Consider the following 14,602-nt stretch of genomic DNA (forward strand, 5'->3'; position numbering starts at 1 on the left):
ACCAAAAAGAGCCGGCTCTTTTGGCTCCCGATAGGCTCTTTAAAAAATACATGTTTCAACTATGAATTTGACTATGATGGGTGTGAAAACAATTTGTATTAAATTATGAAATGAAATCATACTCGACCGTAACCACATATCTTTAAAAATGCATTGATTTGTCATGGCTCTCCTCCGAGTTTTGACTACTCTCTGACTGTGTGTGAGTTGGCTCGGCCCTCCCTCATGCAGGATTGACAGGAACAGAATGTGAGGATGATCGTGTGCGCCTTTAAGCCTACAAGTATTTTTTTTTTTGTTCTTTGAATTAGTCAATTATTTTAAATACAATTCAAATTCATTATTTCATAATCATTTAGTTTTTATAGGCTGTATTAATCTATTAAAAATAGAGTCGGCTCTTCAGATATGCGAGCCAGCTCCCGACGTTCACCTTCAAGAGCCGGCTCTTAGAGCCGGATCGTTCGCGAACGACCCATCACTAAAAGGGAAGCGTTCCATATTAGTGCGCACTCAAAAAGTAACTGTACACCTGTTTACAATTAAGCTGAGGAGCGTTCCGTATTGGTGCGTTATCAAAATAACGGTTAGATTGTGCGCGACCGTTATTCATTTCAAGCTTGACAGTAATCACATCAACAACATGTTTCGTGTTAACTTCGATCTTTTGGGGGGGATGACTTTTGATCAATGGTTAGCCGAAGAGGATGATTCAGATGGGCGTCATGCTCTTATAGACAAAAAAGAAATTAAGGTCTTTGAAATGTTGCGCAACGAAAGAAACACTGTTTGCCCTTATTCTATCGAGTAACTCGTAACTATAGTATAGCCTATACCCAGTGCCTACATTTGAATGATTTAGAATGTTTAGGCCTAATGTTTAAATTAAATATTATTTTATTGAAAGTGTCCCATTGTCATTGTTGTTATTTTAAAGGCAACTTTTATAAAATGAGCATTGAGAATGAATGAGATGGTGCGAGATCTAGCTAGGCTAACAAACGTGAAGTTCACAATGCTGTTTGTCCGTTGCATAGCAACAGCCACACGTACGGGACTATTTTCTCTCGGCTACTGAAATGGATACACAACGTTTGTTGGCTATAACTATTTTGTGCTGAAAGACAACTTACTATGTATTTACTATTTATAATTTCGCTGGTAACCGTATTATAAAAGCAATAAGGTACTCGAGGCAGTACATTATCGTCAATAAAGTACATGTTCCAGCGCGGAGGGCCGAGGGTTAAATAACAACATTACCCTACCCAGTCCTCATCTGAAATGACTCCCAACATACTTCAACAACACAGAGTAACACATTTCTTGGTCATAAGATCATTGAGCACGTGTTCATATGTGGCAAAAATGAATACAATACGTTTCCATGTGCCTATTCTTTGTGGTTTTTAATGTATGGCAGTTTAAATTAATGTCCTTTTTTTTTTTTTTACAAACTTTTTATTTGTTTAGACAAGGGATAACATTACAAAGCACACAACAACAATCCCCACCCTCCCCCCACCCAAAACAGACAGCAATCAACACATACGACATAGAAGGGTAAAGAAAAAAATAAAGTAAAATTGTCCACAAGATTATTTAAGAAAGTATACAAAGTACTGTCTCCAGTCCATTACATGCACAAATGTGTAAGGAAATATGAGTACATAATGAAATGTATCGGGGCTATGAAGGAGGTCTGGTCTGACTCCAAAAAGTACCTAATTCCCCTCTCATAAGTAAGGACCTGAGGTCTTCTGACAGGTAGTTTATGAAAGGGGACCAGATTTTCAAAAACAAACCCTCCTTCCCTTTTATAATAGCCACCAACTTTTCATGTGGGAGAATGTTAAAGATCTCTCTGTACCATAATGTTGGTGGGCACTCTTTAATGCAGTGAAGTGAGATGCATTTTCGGGCAGTTAAGAGGAGCTTCTCAAGGATTGTGTATCTTAGAGAGGGGAGATGTAGCATCTTTTTATTATTATTCTTAGAGGGGAGACCAACCAGGAAGACACTTGGATCTCTCTTAATCTCAACCTCGAGGACCTCACTGATTACTTTGGCAACTTGCTTCCAGAATCTAGCTATAAATTTGCACTCCCAGAAACAATGAAAATAGGTCCCCCTTTCTGATTTACACTTACTGCAGAGAGGAGAGATGGAGCGATCTATTTTATGCAAAATAACTGGGATATGCAGCCTATGAAGTATCTTATACTGAGTCTCCCTCAGTCTGTCTGTTGCTTTCCAATCATCCTCAATAAATTCAGTACCCAAGTTAATTTCCATTTTTAAAAGATGATATTGGAAGTTATTGATCAATTCAATCAGAGGAGTAAAGTGCTGTTTGAATAATGCATCTGTTAAGCTTGCTGTAGAATGGCTGCTAATAAAGCATTCCCATCTCTTGTGGATTGTACAGGTCATTACTGATATTCCTTCTCCTTCTCTTTTTTTTCACCTCCTAAGGCTTTTGCCAGGGCGCGAATCCCATAGGCAACAAGAGCGATGGCCGCATCGCTTACCAACACCAAGCCAGCAACATCCACAGCCTGACACACATGGAACACACACACAAAAACAAATGGCAACAACTATGATTTTGTTCTACGATTTGCTGAGTAAAGTAGCCGTGGACTAGTACTGTGATGAACAGTCCTTATGGCTTTGAGTCTCGTCCCTGAATCACTCTGAACTCCATCCTATCCTACCATGTAATCTACTAGGATCCAGGTCTCATATAGAGCCCAGTTAAGTATATTTAGCATATTTACCTGGCGAGACTCTGGCTTCCCGTTTCTCAGCTCTGTGACAAAGTGCTCACAGTTCATCATGGTGATATTGTAGTGAAGTTCTGCTCCCACCATCCGCCTTGCATCTTTCAGGATCAGGTCAACAGGCCTGGCGTCAAACTTCTTATCCAGGCTGTTATTAACGCGCCACTTGTCAGACCTCACCACAACCGAGAGCTTCTCCTTCTTCACCCTGCCCTTGTTGTGCCTCACTGACATCAGGCCGCTATTCCCCACTCCTTCAGCTGTAGGGTGAGAAGAGAGATATGAGGGAAGGGGTAGAATCACTCATAATTCAATTGTCTATACCTCAGTTATTCAGGTACTGCTTATAGATTATTCTTATCTAGACCAGTTCATCCATCTCTCAGATAAGGGATTGCTTCGAGTACTTACAGAGAGGTGCGAAGTGAATCACAAAGCCATCTCCAATGTACACAGCCCAATGCTGATACATCCAACGGAAAATCTCAATTAGATCTCCAGGCTCTGTCTTGTGATCATACTATGGCCACATGGAAAAATAAAACAAAACCATTGTTTTTGTTTTGTAGTTAGCCTCCATTATTTAACTGCCAAATATTTCGACATCCTAATTTATCAAAGATTGAATAAAACAAAAGACATGGCTCTCAAGTGTCACGCATTCGCCGTGAGACTAACGCATGTCAACCATTTCTCACGCTGAGAAGTAGGCTAATTAATACTTGTACCGCCATAAAAAAATAATGGCAGGCATACTGAGGGAAGATTTCTGCCGAGTTGATTGTCTCGAGTTCCACCGAGTTAAATGCCACCTACAAGCCCGCCGTCCGTGGTAATCTCAAATTTATGATAAAACTTGAGAGCCCTGCATACATTTACCAAAGTTGGGTCCATGGCTGTTCCTTTTCCTGCTAGTCTGGTGTGAAGGTTTAAAGTGGTTTCGATGTCCAAGAAATCGTTCAGACTCTGAAGCGACAGACATGAACTTCAGACTGTAAGAGGGAAGTGACAGAAGGGAGGTGAAGTTGAAGAGGTGAGGTGAAGTTTCAACGTCAGCGAATTTCTGCCAGAACTGGCCTTGTTCCAGCTCTCACCAGGGCTGCCAACTTTTCCAAAATCCTTGCGTGAGATTTGGTAGTTGTCAGCCCTGTAAATATGCACTTCTTGTTCACATCTTGTTCCATGCGTAAGAGGTAGCCTACTCTTCTGGTACACCGCGATTTGATAGAACAACAGTACAGTGGGGTTTCCGTGTTTTGGGCCATGGTAGTTCATTGCAAAAGGCAATTAAGTGTGTACAGAATCCCGCCGTTTAATGACTAAATGTTTAAGGAACATTGCTCATTTACAATACTTAACCAAGTCAGTCCAAGCATAACCAAGTCTTGTAAATGAGCAATGTTCCTTAATCGATCCTTTCTCTGCACACCGTTTCCTATAAGTTTAACTTAAATGAACTATTGAAAATATGTTGCAATAGACCTAGTAGTTCATTACGTTATAACGTGAAACTGTTTAGGTAATGCTGGGGACACACTAAAATATTTTTATAATCTTATAAGATTTTCAAACATGAGGACAAAAAATCCTAGATTTAACCGTTTTGCTCCTATAGTGTGTGGTGTGTCATGATGTGACAAAGACAGCACACTAGTGATGTGTCGTTCGTGAACGATTTGTTCATTTTGAACTAATCCTTACAAGGACTCGGGAGTAACGAGTCCTCTCAAAGAGAGATTCGTTCATTTTCTCGTGGCCGCGCATCGGGAGAGGAAAAAGGATCCAAAGACTCGTACAAAGACCCAGTCGGGAAATGAACGAATAATTTCTGTTTCCTCTAGCTACCAGTACTGAGCCTATGCAGGTCAGTGAAAAAGGATCCAAAGACTCGTACCCAGCAGATGAACGAATCATTGATCCGAAGACTCGGTTGGCAGAGGAACGAAACATTGATCCGAGGACTCGGTTGGCAGAGGAACGAAACATTGATCCGAAGACACGGTCGGGAGGTGAACGATTCATTCATCTGCCGGGTACGAGTCTTTGGATCTGACGGCGTCCCCTTTCAACACCCCCATCGCACCATCAACATCTCCACCACCATCCTGGCAGTCACCACCAAACCCGTTCCGGCAAGCCCGAAGACCCAGGGGCACCAACATCTGCCCCCAGTACGAGGGTCCGGAGAGGAGAAACCCACATCACCAAATAGGAAGTACACCACACCATCACACACCCCAGTACCCTGACTCACCCCCCCCCCCTTTCCTCCCCTCTCCATCCTCTCTCCTATCCACTCTCATGGTTCCAGTCAGCCACACCCCCCCAACAGCTGCACCCTTCACCCCCCAAGGACCGGTCACCACCCGACCCCACCACAGCCTCCACACCTGCTGCTGCACCTGGAACCCTCCTCCCTGGGCCCCCAGAAAGGGAACCACCGTCGTCGTCATCCCCCTCTCCATCAAGAAGACTGGCCCCTCCACCTCCACCCATCTGAACATTACCCTCACCACACACAGAGACACTGCACGGCACCATCAATGCACCATGGTTGGTGCAGGTTGGTTGCAATGCAGGTTGGTTGAGGGGCAGTTCTATGGGCATATGTGAAGCCCTCTGTGACATGCTTGCGTGTAAAAAGGGCTATACAAATAAATTTGATTTGATTTGACCACCCCCAACCATCCCTGGAGGAGGGGATACCCCCTCAAATGGCTCCTCCCCAGGTTTCTTCCCTGGTTTTTTTCCTCCTAAGAGTTGTATTTGTTGTGGGGAGTTTTTCCTCGCTTTCTTGGAGGGGTTTTAGGTTGGCGCAGGGAGGGCTTGAAATGTCATGTCTTTGCATTTTTTTTTTTTAGGTGTGATTGTCATTGGGTGATTGTATGGTAAATATTTGCACTGGGTGAAATGTGGAGGAAGTTTTAACCTTGCATTGTAAATATTGTATATATCATTTTGGTAAAACCATTAAAACCAAATTTTACTAAAGACTTCCGTGGAGAGGAACATTACGAGAATCAATCCATTTTTAGATGCCCTGCTCATGCGGGGCCTCCAAAACTGTTAAAAGTATGGTATGGTAATGTCACACAAACATTTGAGAGGCCTGCCTGTAAATGTTTTTGGGGAAAAACAGTGTCCAACCGAGCTCACTGAGGGGCGCGAGCAACAGTCCTGAGACTTAGCCAGTCAATGTCCTCTGAATTTGATTCTGGCTCTGGAAGCTCAAACTTATACGGCTGTGTAAAACCAATCCTGCTAGGAAGATCCATTTTTGTTGTGGAGTATAATCCTTTTGTTGTAGCAGTATTTTACAGTGGAGAGAGGAGCAGCTTTTCCACAAGTGGGCATGGTTTCAGCGACCTAAGCAGACACGCCCCCAGCGTTTGAGATCTGAGAAAACTGCTCATTTTGATTTTATCAAGATTTGTATAACTTTATTTAGCTATTTCTTTTAATCATTCACATTTGGCTGGGTGGTTAGGAACATATCTTTCTGTGTTGTGACACACCCCAAATACATCTTTTATTGTCACTTTACAGGGACTTGAATTTGCATTCTCTGCCAGCTAACACACTTTCATTGCCTACAGCTTACATATCTGTTCTATTTTCAAGTGTTTTGGAACAAGGTTTGGAAAACTTGACATAATTTTCTGACAAACATCAGCGTATCAGTTACAAGCAGCATCAAAGGGATGCGATTGGATCAGCAGAAATGTTCATCTTAAAGAAGAGGATGACTTAACATAACATTTAATACCAGTCTTATAACTGGTTTAATTATACTCAGTTATCAGTTATTGCACATTGGATTAGCAGAAAAACCCAGCGTTGACAAAGGTTTGATAAGCTGACCAACAATATAATCAACCTTAATACAACTTAATGTAGCCTAGAACTTATGTTGGGGATAATTAGGTTCTGGATCAGATGGTTTCTTAAATCAGGACGCGGAGTCTGGATCTTTTGAATCAAGGCAATGGTCGTTTATTGTAGCTTGAAGCAGGATACAATAAGAGCATAAGCACAAAGCACTGTCATTTCAACAGAGCTTATATAGTTTTCAGATGTTATGTAGTTATCAGTTGGGTCTCTGTCTGACTCTGTCTGTAGGCAACATCACTGAGGGTAGGCTACTTTCAGTTTCTGGAAATCAATATAGCCACCATGCGTACAGGAAACTTGTTTTATGATATTCCATAACAACATTCCCAGTCCTCATCTGACCTGACTCCCAACATTTTTCTTCATTGTTCAAAAAAGGGAGTAACACATTTCAGATCATTGAGCACGTAACCTGCCTTGTGTATAATATGTCATATTGGGCAATGTGAAATATTTTTGTGTTGACATATTTTATATACAGTACCTAGGGCAACCACCTGAGAAAAATTATGCGTAAAGTCAGTGTTTTTCCCAGTGGATTTTTAAACACAGCATTGACCTATAATTGGTATGACATATTTCTTGTGTCTTCTGAAAAGTTCTTGAAATCTTGTTCAGCACAATAGATTGTGTGCAGGCATTTTCATGTTGTAACAACACTAAAACCTTTCTTATCTGCTCCAAAAACCTTACAGGACATTTCCCCATGCTGAGACACAGTTAGTTAGAAGACTAACTAAAACCACAAAGCATAACAAACACATTTTTCTTCATTATTTGAGTCCACAATTCAAAATAAATATACTTAAGGACAGACATTGATACAATGCATTAATTGCTCAGACATGATTCAAACATGCGACTGAGTCAGCAGTAATTATACCGCACCACAACAAATCTGATGGGTAAACTCTGCATCGTCTCCTCCAAATGGAAAAACTCCAAACTTAACATTCAAAACAATGTTATTTAATCTCAAAATTGTATTTTGTTTTCAAATGACAAACACAAACCATCATATGAATAGACATTTATAAGAACCATTTGAACACTGATGTGCTCAATGTAAAACACTATGATGAATGGAAAACACTTCTTCTTCATTCATCATAGTGAGTTAGGCCTTTTTTTGTTCAGTGTTACATTTACTACAGACAGTACATACATAAGTGTGTTGTAAAATATTTGAGAATATTGTTTTTATACTCAGAACACAGAAATACACGGTAACAAATATATTTTACATATATGTACACAGTGTACATCCCAACCAACACAAAGTTGCACATACAGTGGTTTACATACAAAACAACCGAATAATTTACTGTATAGTGTATACAGTTACATTATTATTATTTTTCTTTGTATTTGCCGTAATGTTATGGCGTTATTTTCTAGGACCATGTTCATGATTTCAGTTTCCTGTTCAGGAGACAGAAGACGTTCCCGACCACCTTGTGTTGGTAATCTTTCAGTTCTGCCAAACATATAGTAAAATACTGTAAATACTGTGTAGGAATACAAAGTAGGAATACATTTTCCAAATACTTGAAACATACTTTATTTTTACAGTCCTACAGAACAGTCCACAGGCAATACTTTACGACTGTACTCATTGAGTACTGTATTGATATGCAGTAGGCCTACTGCAATTTTGTAGTGAGAGTAGATTTCTTACCTATTCTCATTTCGGAAAGTCCCGATGATGGATGCTACAGTGTACCTGCTCAAATTTGGCTGTACTCTTTGCCCAGCCTCCCTCATTGTTAGACCATGGTTGACTACATGGTCAACCAAAGCGGCTCGGATCTCATCAGAGATTATGGTCCTTGGCCTTTGATGAAGAAAGTGTTTTGTCCGTCTCTTCATAAACGGAGTGACTAAGTTCAGTTGAGTTCTGGATTTTAATAAGTATTATCAATCTGCAGATTGGGAGAGAAAACCAGACCTCTGACAATAAATGACCACACAACACCAGGCTTAGGTCTCAATCATGTCTCTCTCCGCTCTGAAAGCCGGAGGACCATCTTTTATAGGGCACAGGAATGTAAACATAGATAGTGACAGTCAGGCAGTAATGACGTTACATTAGTCTCAGAGGAAGAGATTCACAGCTCCCAACACATGACCACTCAGACTAGAGAGATCATAGTTGGCGCTCTCCTTGTAGTCATGACCAAGGACGTTTACCCAGTACTTTCTCCTGATCACGAACATCTATTAACCCTGACACATAGACACCATCTACTCTTATTAATAGCAAGCTTACATGAGAACATACTAACTAGTATCCAATGACTAGTTATATTGATTAGTGAATAATGTAAGCACACCGGAAATCGCAATTTCTTCCACAGTCCCCCCATTTTGACGTTTAACGTCAACACAACAACCATTCATCAACTGTTTATCTGGGGCCTGCTGTAGTGCCTTACATTTCACAAGTTTCATACCATTTAAAAACCTTAACAATCAAACAATACAGTATCTGTAACTACTCAGCACAGCATACATGATTATAGGATTTGAAGAAATATTAGGTAGTACCCAATCACAGGTGAAAAGGTACAAAGTCATTGAAGTGAATAGCTTTTTGCTTAGTTTATCAATAGTTCTAGAAACATAGGCATATTTCTCTGCTGGACATACCCACTGGTCATGCTCTCGTGAGCTCAACACATCAGGGTATAGGTCAAACACTGTTCATTAAATTCAGAGTATTTCAAACAGTATAAAAAGTAATAAAGTAACCATCTTTAATTATTGTTAACTGATCTGTGGTCAAGGACAGATCTATTCACATTGCATACAGCATTGTATATCAGTTGGAAAATAGAAGGAGGCAAATGGCCATCTTTATTACATTGGCAAAATAGTCACTTGGTACTTGAGATTACATATCAGACATTTCAGTTATTCCCAGGGCAATAAAGTTATCATCAGTCTTGCTTGCTTTTGTCTGTGGCTTGATTTGGGCTACCATAATCTTACTGGCAGCCTTACGAAAACCTACTGCACAGCACTGTACACAGCAGGCAGTACACATCTTCCAAGCGCAAACCACAATCAGCACAACAACGATTAACATGCCCAATCCAGTGATTCCTATTTGAATGATAGTCGAAAAAGAAACCCCGAACAGAGGAGGTCAGTCAGCACAATTCCTAGCTTCAGGTTCCCCCAAAGCTGACATTATGTTTTAATGTAAGCAGCCATACTTGTGATATTAGCAGATTCATCATGGATAAAAGTACAACAGTCATGACCTATCACAGCACAGCTACCTCCCTGAACTGACAACAGATAATCCAGTGCCATACGGTTCTGGAGCACTACCTGCCTCATGGCCTTCATCTCAGACGCAACTGCAGTTAAGGCGTCGGCTGTCTCATTACCAATGGACTCCAACCCTACTGCTAAGCTCCTAATATCTCTAAAGGCAGTGATAACACCATACACATGGAGAATGGCAACTGAAAACGTGAAAAGTGACTGAGTACTATTGAATCCACGTGATGTGATCCCAGCTTCTTAGCATCTGCATTAATAATACTTCTCTTGTGGCGGTGCCACCAATGTTTGGGAAAGGGGTGCAGGGGCAACCCATCTACAGGTCTGAGGGCTCCTACAATAAACCCAAGGTAACACGTTCCTGACCAGACGGCCGGCAGGAAATAATAAGCACTCTTAACACATACCCACATGGTGCCATTGTTAGCTGCACGACGAGACCAAAATGGTGATGCCCTTATACTTACAGGTCCATCTGCAACAGGCAAATCATGCAACAGGCTGTTAGCATACATACCACAGTGTGGTTACATGTCTTTTTACCAAATACCTTCCCATAATTATTTAAACATTTAATCAACCATATACTACATCTTCTGTAGTATGCTAAAAGTGTAGGAATAGCATAGTCAGCAACATCAGGAATTTATGTCACCCGCCCAAATGGTATACAGGACAAGTAACATTGAACTCAGATACAATTGAACTTACAAATCATCCAGTAGAGTGTGAGCATACATAGAAACCGTATCCTTGCATGTATTTTTTCACTCTCACTGTACCACTATGCCATACACAAAACAATGCAGGTGGGGCATATTCAAGAGATGACTGACTTGTTCGACAGAACAGTCACATTTGTTACATCCAACCCTACACAAGGCCACTTCTTGACCTTACACATATCAGCCATTGACAGAGGGACAGATCCCTGGATAACCTCCAGAATGCTTGGGACTCTAACCACAAACCCTGCAAGGTCTGTCCCCTCTAATGCTGCGTCCAGTCATTTTTTCCCGTCCACGGAAAGGTGTTGTTGCACAGATTGTTCTTCATGTGTGCTTTATGATGAATCTCAATGTTCACATCAGTATAATTGGGAGCGTGCAATAGTGACTCTCGGTGTGGCTCATGTATGCGATGTCTGTGGACTCGTGCGTCCAGTATCAGTAAATGTCTGTCAGGTGTGTGCGTCAGTATGTCTGGATCTCATCTCTCATCGTAGCTCCGGCAGCGGCCTCGGTTTCCTTGAAACAGCCGAGGGCCTCCACCACAGTATCCTCTCGTCCCCATTCTGGGTGCTGTCATCTGCTTCATGTAGAGGCCGGAGGAAGACTGAAAGTGTCTTCCCCTCTCCAGGCTCCTCTCTGGTTTCCCGTCTGGGTGCTGTCATCTGCTTCATGAATCACACATGGGGGAGAGAGGCATGGTAGCAACAGCAGCCCCTCTCTGGCTTTCTCCTCATGTGACTCACCTTTCGACGTCTTCAACACCTCCGGGTGGGTGCTCTTTGGGACCTCCTTCTCAGCGCCCCTGGATTGGAGTGCTGGATGGCGGGATCCTGGTTTTGGCTCAAATCGGTCAGCTGGACTGGAGCCTGCTCCCGGATCAGCCGCTGCAAACGGGTCTCCACCCCCCTTGGTGTACTCCTGGAGGAGTAACCCAGTGGGGATGAGACAAATGACAAGTTGGAGCAGGCACCATTTGGAGGTGCACCTGCTCCTCCACCGGCCCCTGGCTCTCCGTTGGGACCCTCCACCGTGTTGTTCGGTGGAGGGGCCATTTTGCACTCCGTTGCATGAATCCATGTCGGACGACCTTCCACTTTTACAGCTGTGTGAGTCACCAAGAGAAAACCAGGTATGGACCGGTCCATCTTGGTGAGAGGGCAGTCCTCCGTTTGTGCACTTTCACATAGTCTCCCGGTTGATAGGGATGACATGGCTCCCCAGCGGGCAGCTTTCACCTGTGAATGCACAACCCTGGTTGCTCTAGTTAGGGCAAAACAAAAGTTTAACATTGTATCATCCATCTGGTGGATATCCATCTGTTTCAATGATAGTGGGGGAGAGACAGGCAATTTCATTGGTCTCCCTAAAACTATCTTGTGTGGGGAAAGTCCATTCCTCCTCTGGGCTCATGGCCATATGAGCTAGTGGGAGTGCATCAGGCCATTTTAGGCCAGTCTCTTCACATATCTTGGCTAGTTTGTTTTTCAAAGTTCCATTTTGCCTCTCCACTGCCCCTGCAGACTGTGGGTGGTAGGGACAGTGAAAATGCTGGTTGATCTGGAGCGCTTTACAAAGTTCCTGAACAATTTGACCCGTGAAATGTGAACCTCTATCACTGGACAGTCTTGTGAGGATCCCATATCTACAGATCACATCTCTAATAATAAGAATCTTGGCTATCGTGGTAGCATCAACTTTCCGACATGGGTAGGCTTCTACCCATTTCGAGATCATGTCAACAATTACAAGTACATACTCAAAATTACAACACTTGTTGTTGTACAACATTTTGTAAATTAATAAAAGGACCACTTGGTGGTGGGTGGGATCTTCTCTTTGGTCCCTTTTCGGGATTATGCTGCTGGTAAATATGACACTGAGCACAATGTTGCTAAGCCTTTGTGGAAAAAAACAGGTGCAAACCAATCTGTATTTACTATTGAGACCATACCCCCCTTGCTCGTATGGGCACATCCGTGCGCCATGCGAGCCAACCAAGGGAACAATGCACATGGAATCTTTCGCACAGCCAACAGATAACCAATCATCCCTCTCAGTGTTATCAGCAGCGGCTCAAAGGTCCGCCACAACATGAAGAGAGGGAGTGCGTGTTTCCGGTTGCTGAGACACAAACAAATAGAGACCTGGGACACATCAGAGGAGTTGGCCGCAGCCTTTGCTGCTAAATCAGCTCTAGCATTTCCTCTTGAAACATCATCTGTATTGTTAGTATGAGCCTCACACTTAGTAACAATAGCTAGCTTTCTCTGTAGTAGTATTGCAGACAACAAATTATCAATCATCTTTCCATTCTTGATTGCTCCACCTGAGGAGTTAATGAAACCTCTTTCTCGCCATATGGCACCAAAATCGTAAGTAACTCCAAATCCATACCTTGAGTCAGTGTGAATATTTACGACCTTGCCTTCTGACAAACAACATGCCCTTGTCAAAGCAAAACTCTGCCTGCTGTGCAGTGCATTGTGGAGACAGTTTACCAGATTTGAATGTCTCACTGTCCGTGCAGACCGCATATCCGGAGTTTAGAGAGCCACCCCATTCTCGGGACAAAGATCCATCTACGTACAACACAAGTTCAGCATTATCCATAGGTTTGTCAAACATATCAGGTCTGGGTGTTAGCACTTTATCGACAACCATCTCACAGTCATGTGGTTCACCATCATCAGGGGTGGGCAACAATGAAGCTGGATTCAATGGGGAGCATCTATGGATTGTAATGTTACTTTGAGTCAACAATTACAGTTCATACTTTGTAGCTCTAGTGGCTGACAGGTGTTGAGTTTTGGTGCGTAACAGAAAAGCACTTACTGCATGAGGAACCATCACTGCCAAGGGCGACCCCAGCACTATATCTGAAGTTGCTTACACACATGTTGCCGCAGCACAGACTGCTCGTAAGCATGGGGGGAAACCTGCTGCCACAGTATCTAAAGAAGAACTCACATAGGCAATAGGCCTCTTAAGATTACCATACTGCTGGGTCAGTACACCCTGGTGTAGTCTGGAAGACCGGGAGCTGGCGCCTGGGCCCAGGCCTGCTTGAGAGATACAAATGATTTATCAGCTTCAGTTTTCCACAACAAATGAGTATCAGTCTCCTTCCTTAAGTCAAGGATAGGTCTAGCCAACACAGCATAATCAAGGATCTACTAACGACAATTCCCTGGCTGAACCTAGAAAAAGACTTGAGTTGTTTTGGTGTTCTAGGCTTCGGTATCCATCGGATGGCCTCCACTCTATCAGGCGTCAATAGATGCTCTGTACCTTTGAGTGTATGGCCCAGATACTTGACCTCCTAAGACCATAACTGCAGTTTTGCCTTTGAGGCCTTGTGGCCCTTCTCAGCCAGTGCCTGTAGCACAGCAATAGTGTCCTGTTGGCAGGAGGCAAGATTCTTAGAACATATCAAAAAGGTCATTAATATACTGCACCAGAGTAGAGCCGGCTGCTAAGGTGACATCCTGGAGGTCCTCTCGTAATGCTTGACTAAACAACGTAGGTGATTCGGTGTACCCCTGTGGTAGAACTGAAATGTATAGTGGACCTGGCGAAACGTGAATGCAAACAGATACTGGCTCTCTTCTGCAATGGTAACAGAAAAGAAAGCAAACAATAGTAATTCACAGAGCTAGAAAGTAACAGGGTTACTTGCTAAGTATCGTAACAGGGTTAGGCACAACAGGATGTATAACACAGGCATTACCTGCTTATAAACCCATAATAAACTTCCAAGTATTTTATTAGCATTAAAGGATCAAATTGACCTAAAGTCTACCTATGACTCCTTGTTTCAACAAAGCATTAATAACTGGGACAATACCTTTCCCTACTTCTCTATTACTAGCATACTGAGGTACGGTTCTCAAGAGTCGTACTACAAAC

The 14,602-nt window shown here is 42.5% G+C and overlaps 1 protein-coding gene across 1 annotated transcript; it reads right to left on the minus strand.

Annotated features, from left to right (window-relative positions):
* Positions 1-2,251: 2,251 nt before the first annotated feature.
* Positions 2,252-3,764, minus strand: LOC134039672 (phospholipase A and acyltransferase 4-like). Its single transcript, XM_062485684.1, has 3 exons — positions 3,663-3,764; positions 3,195-3,303; positions 2,252-3,043 (listed from the first exon to the last, which is right to left on the minus strand). The coding sequence occupies exons 1-3, from the start codon at positions 3,675-3,677 to the stop codon at positions 2,709-2,711; spliced, it is 459 nt and encodes a 152-aa protein (XP_062341668.1). The 5' UTR covers positions 3,678-3,764; the 3' UTR covers positions 2,252-2,708.
* Between the last annotated feature and the right edge of the window lie 10,838 nt (positions 3,765-14,602).

The sequence above is a fragment of the Osmerus eperlanus genome, chromosome 19 (assembly GCF_963692335.1).
Source record: "Osmerus eperlanus chromosome 19, fOsmEpe2.1, whole genome shotgun sequence".
In the NCBI taxonomy this organism is placed as follows: domain Eukaryota; kingdom Metazoa; phylum Chordata; class Actinopteri; order Osmeriformes; family Osmeridae; genus Osmerus; species Osmerus eperlanus.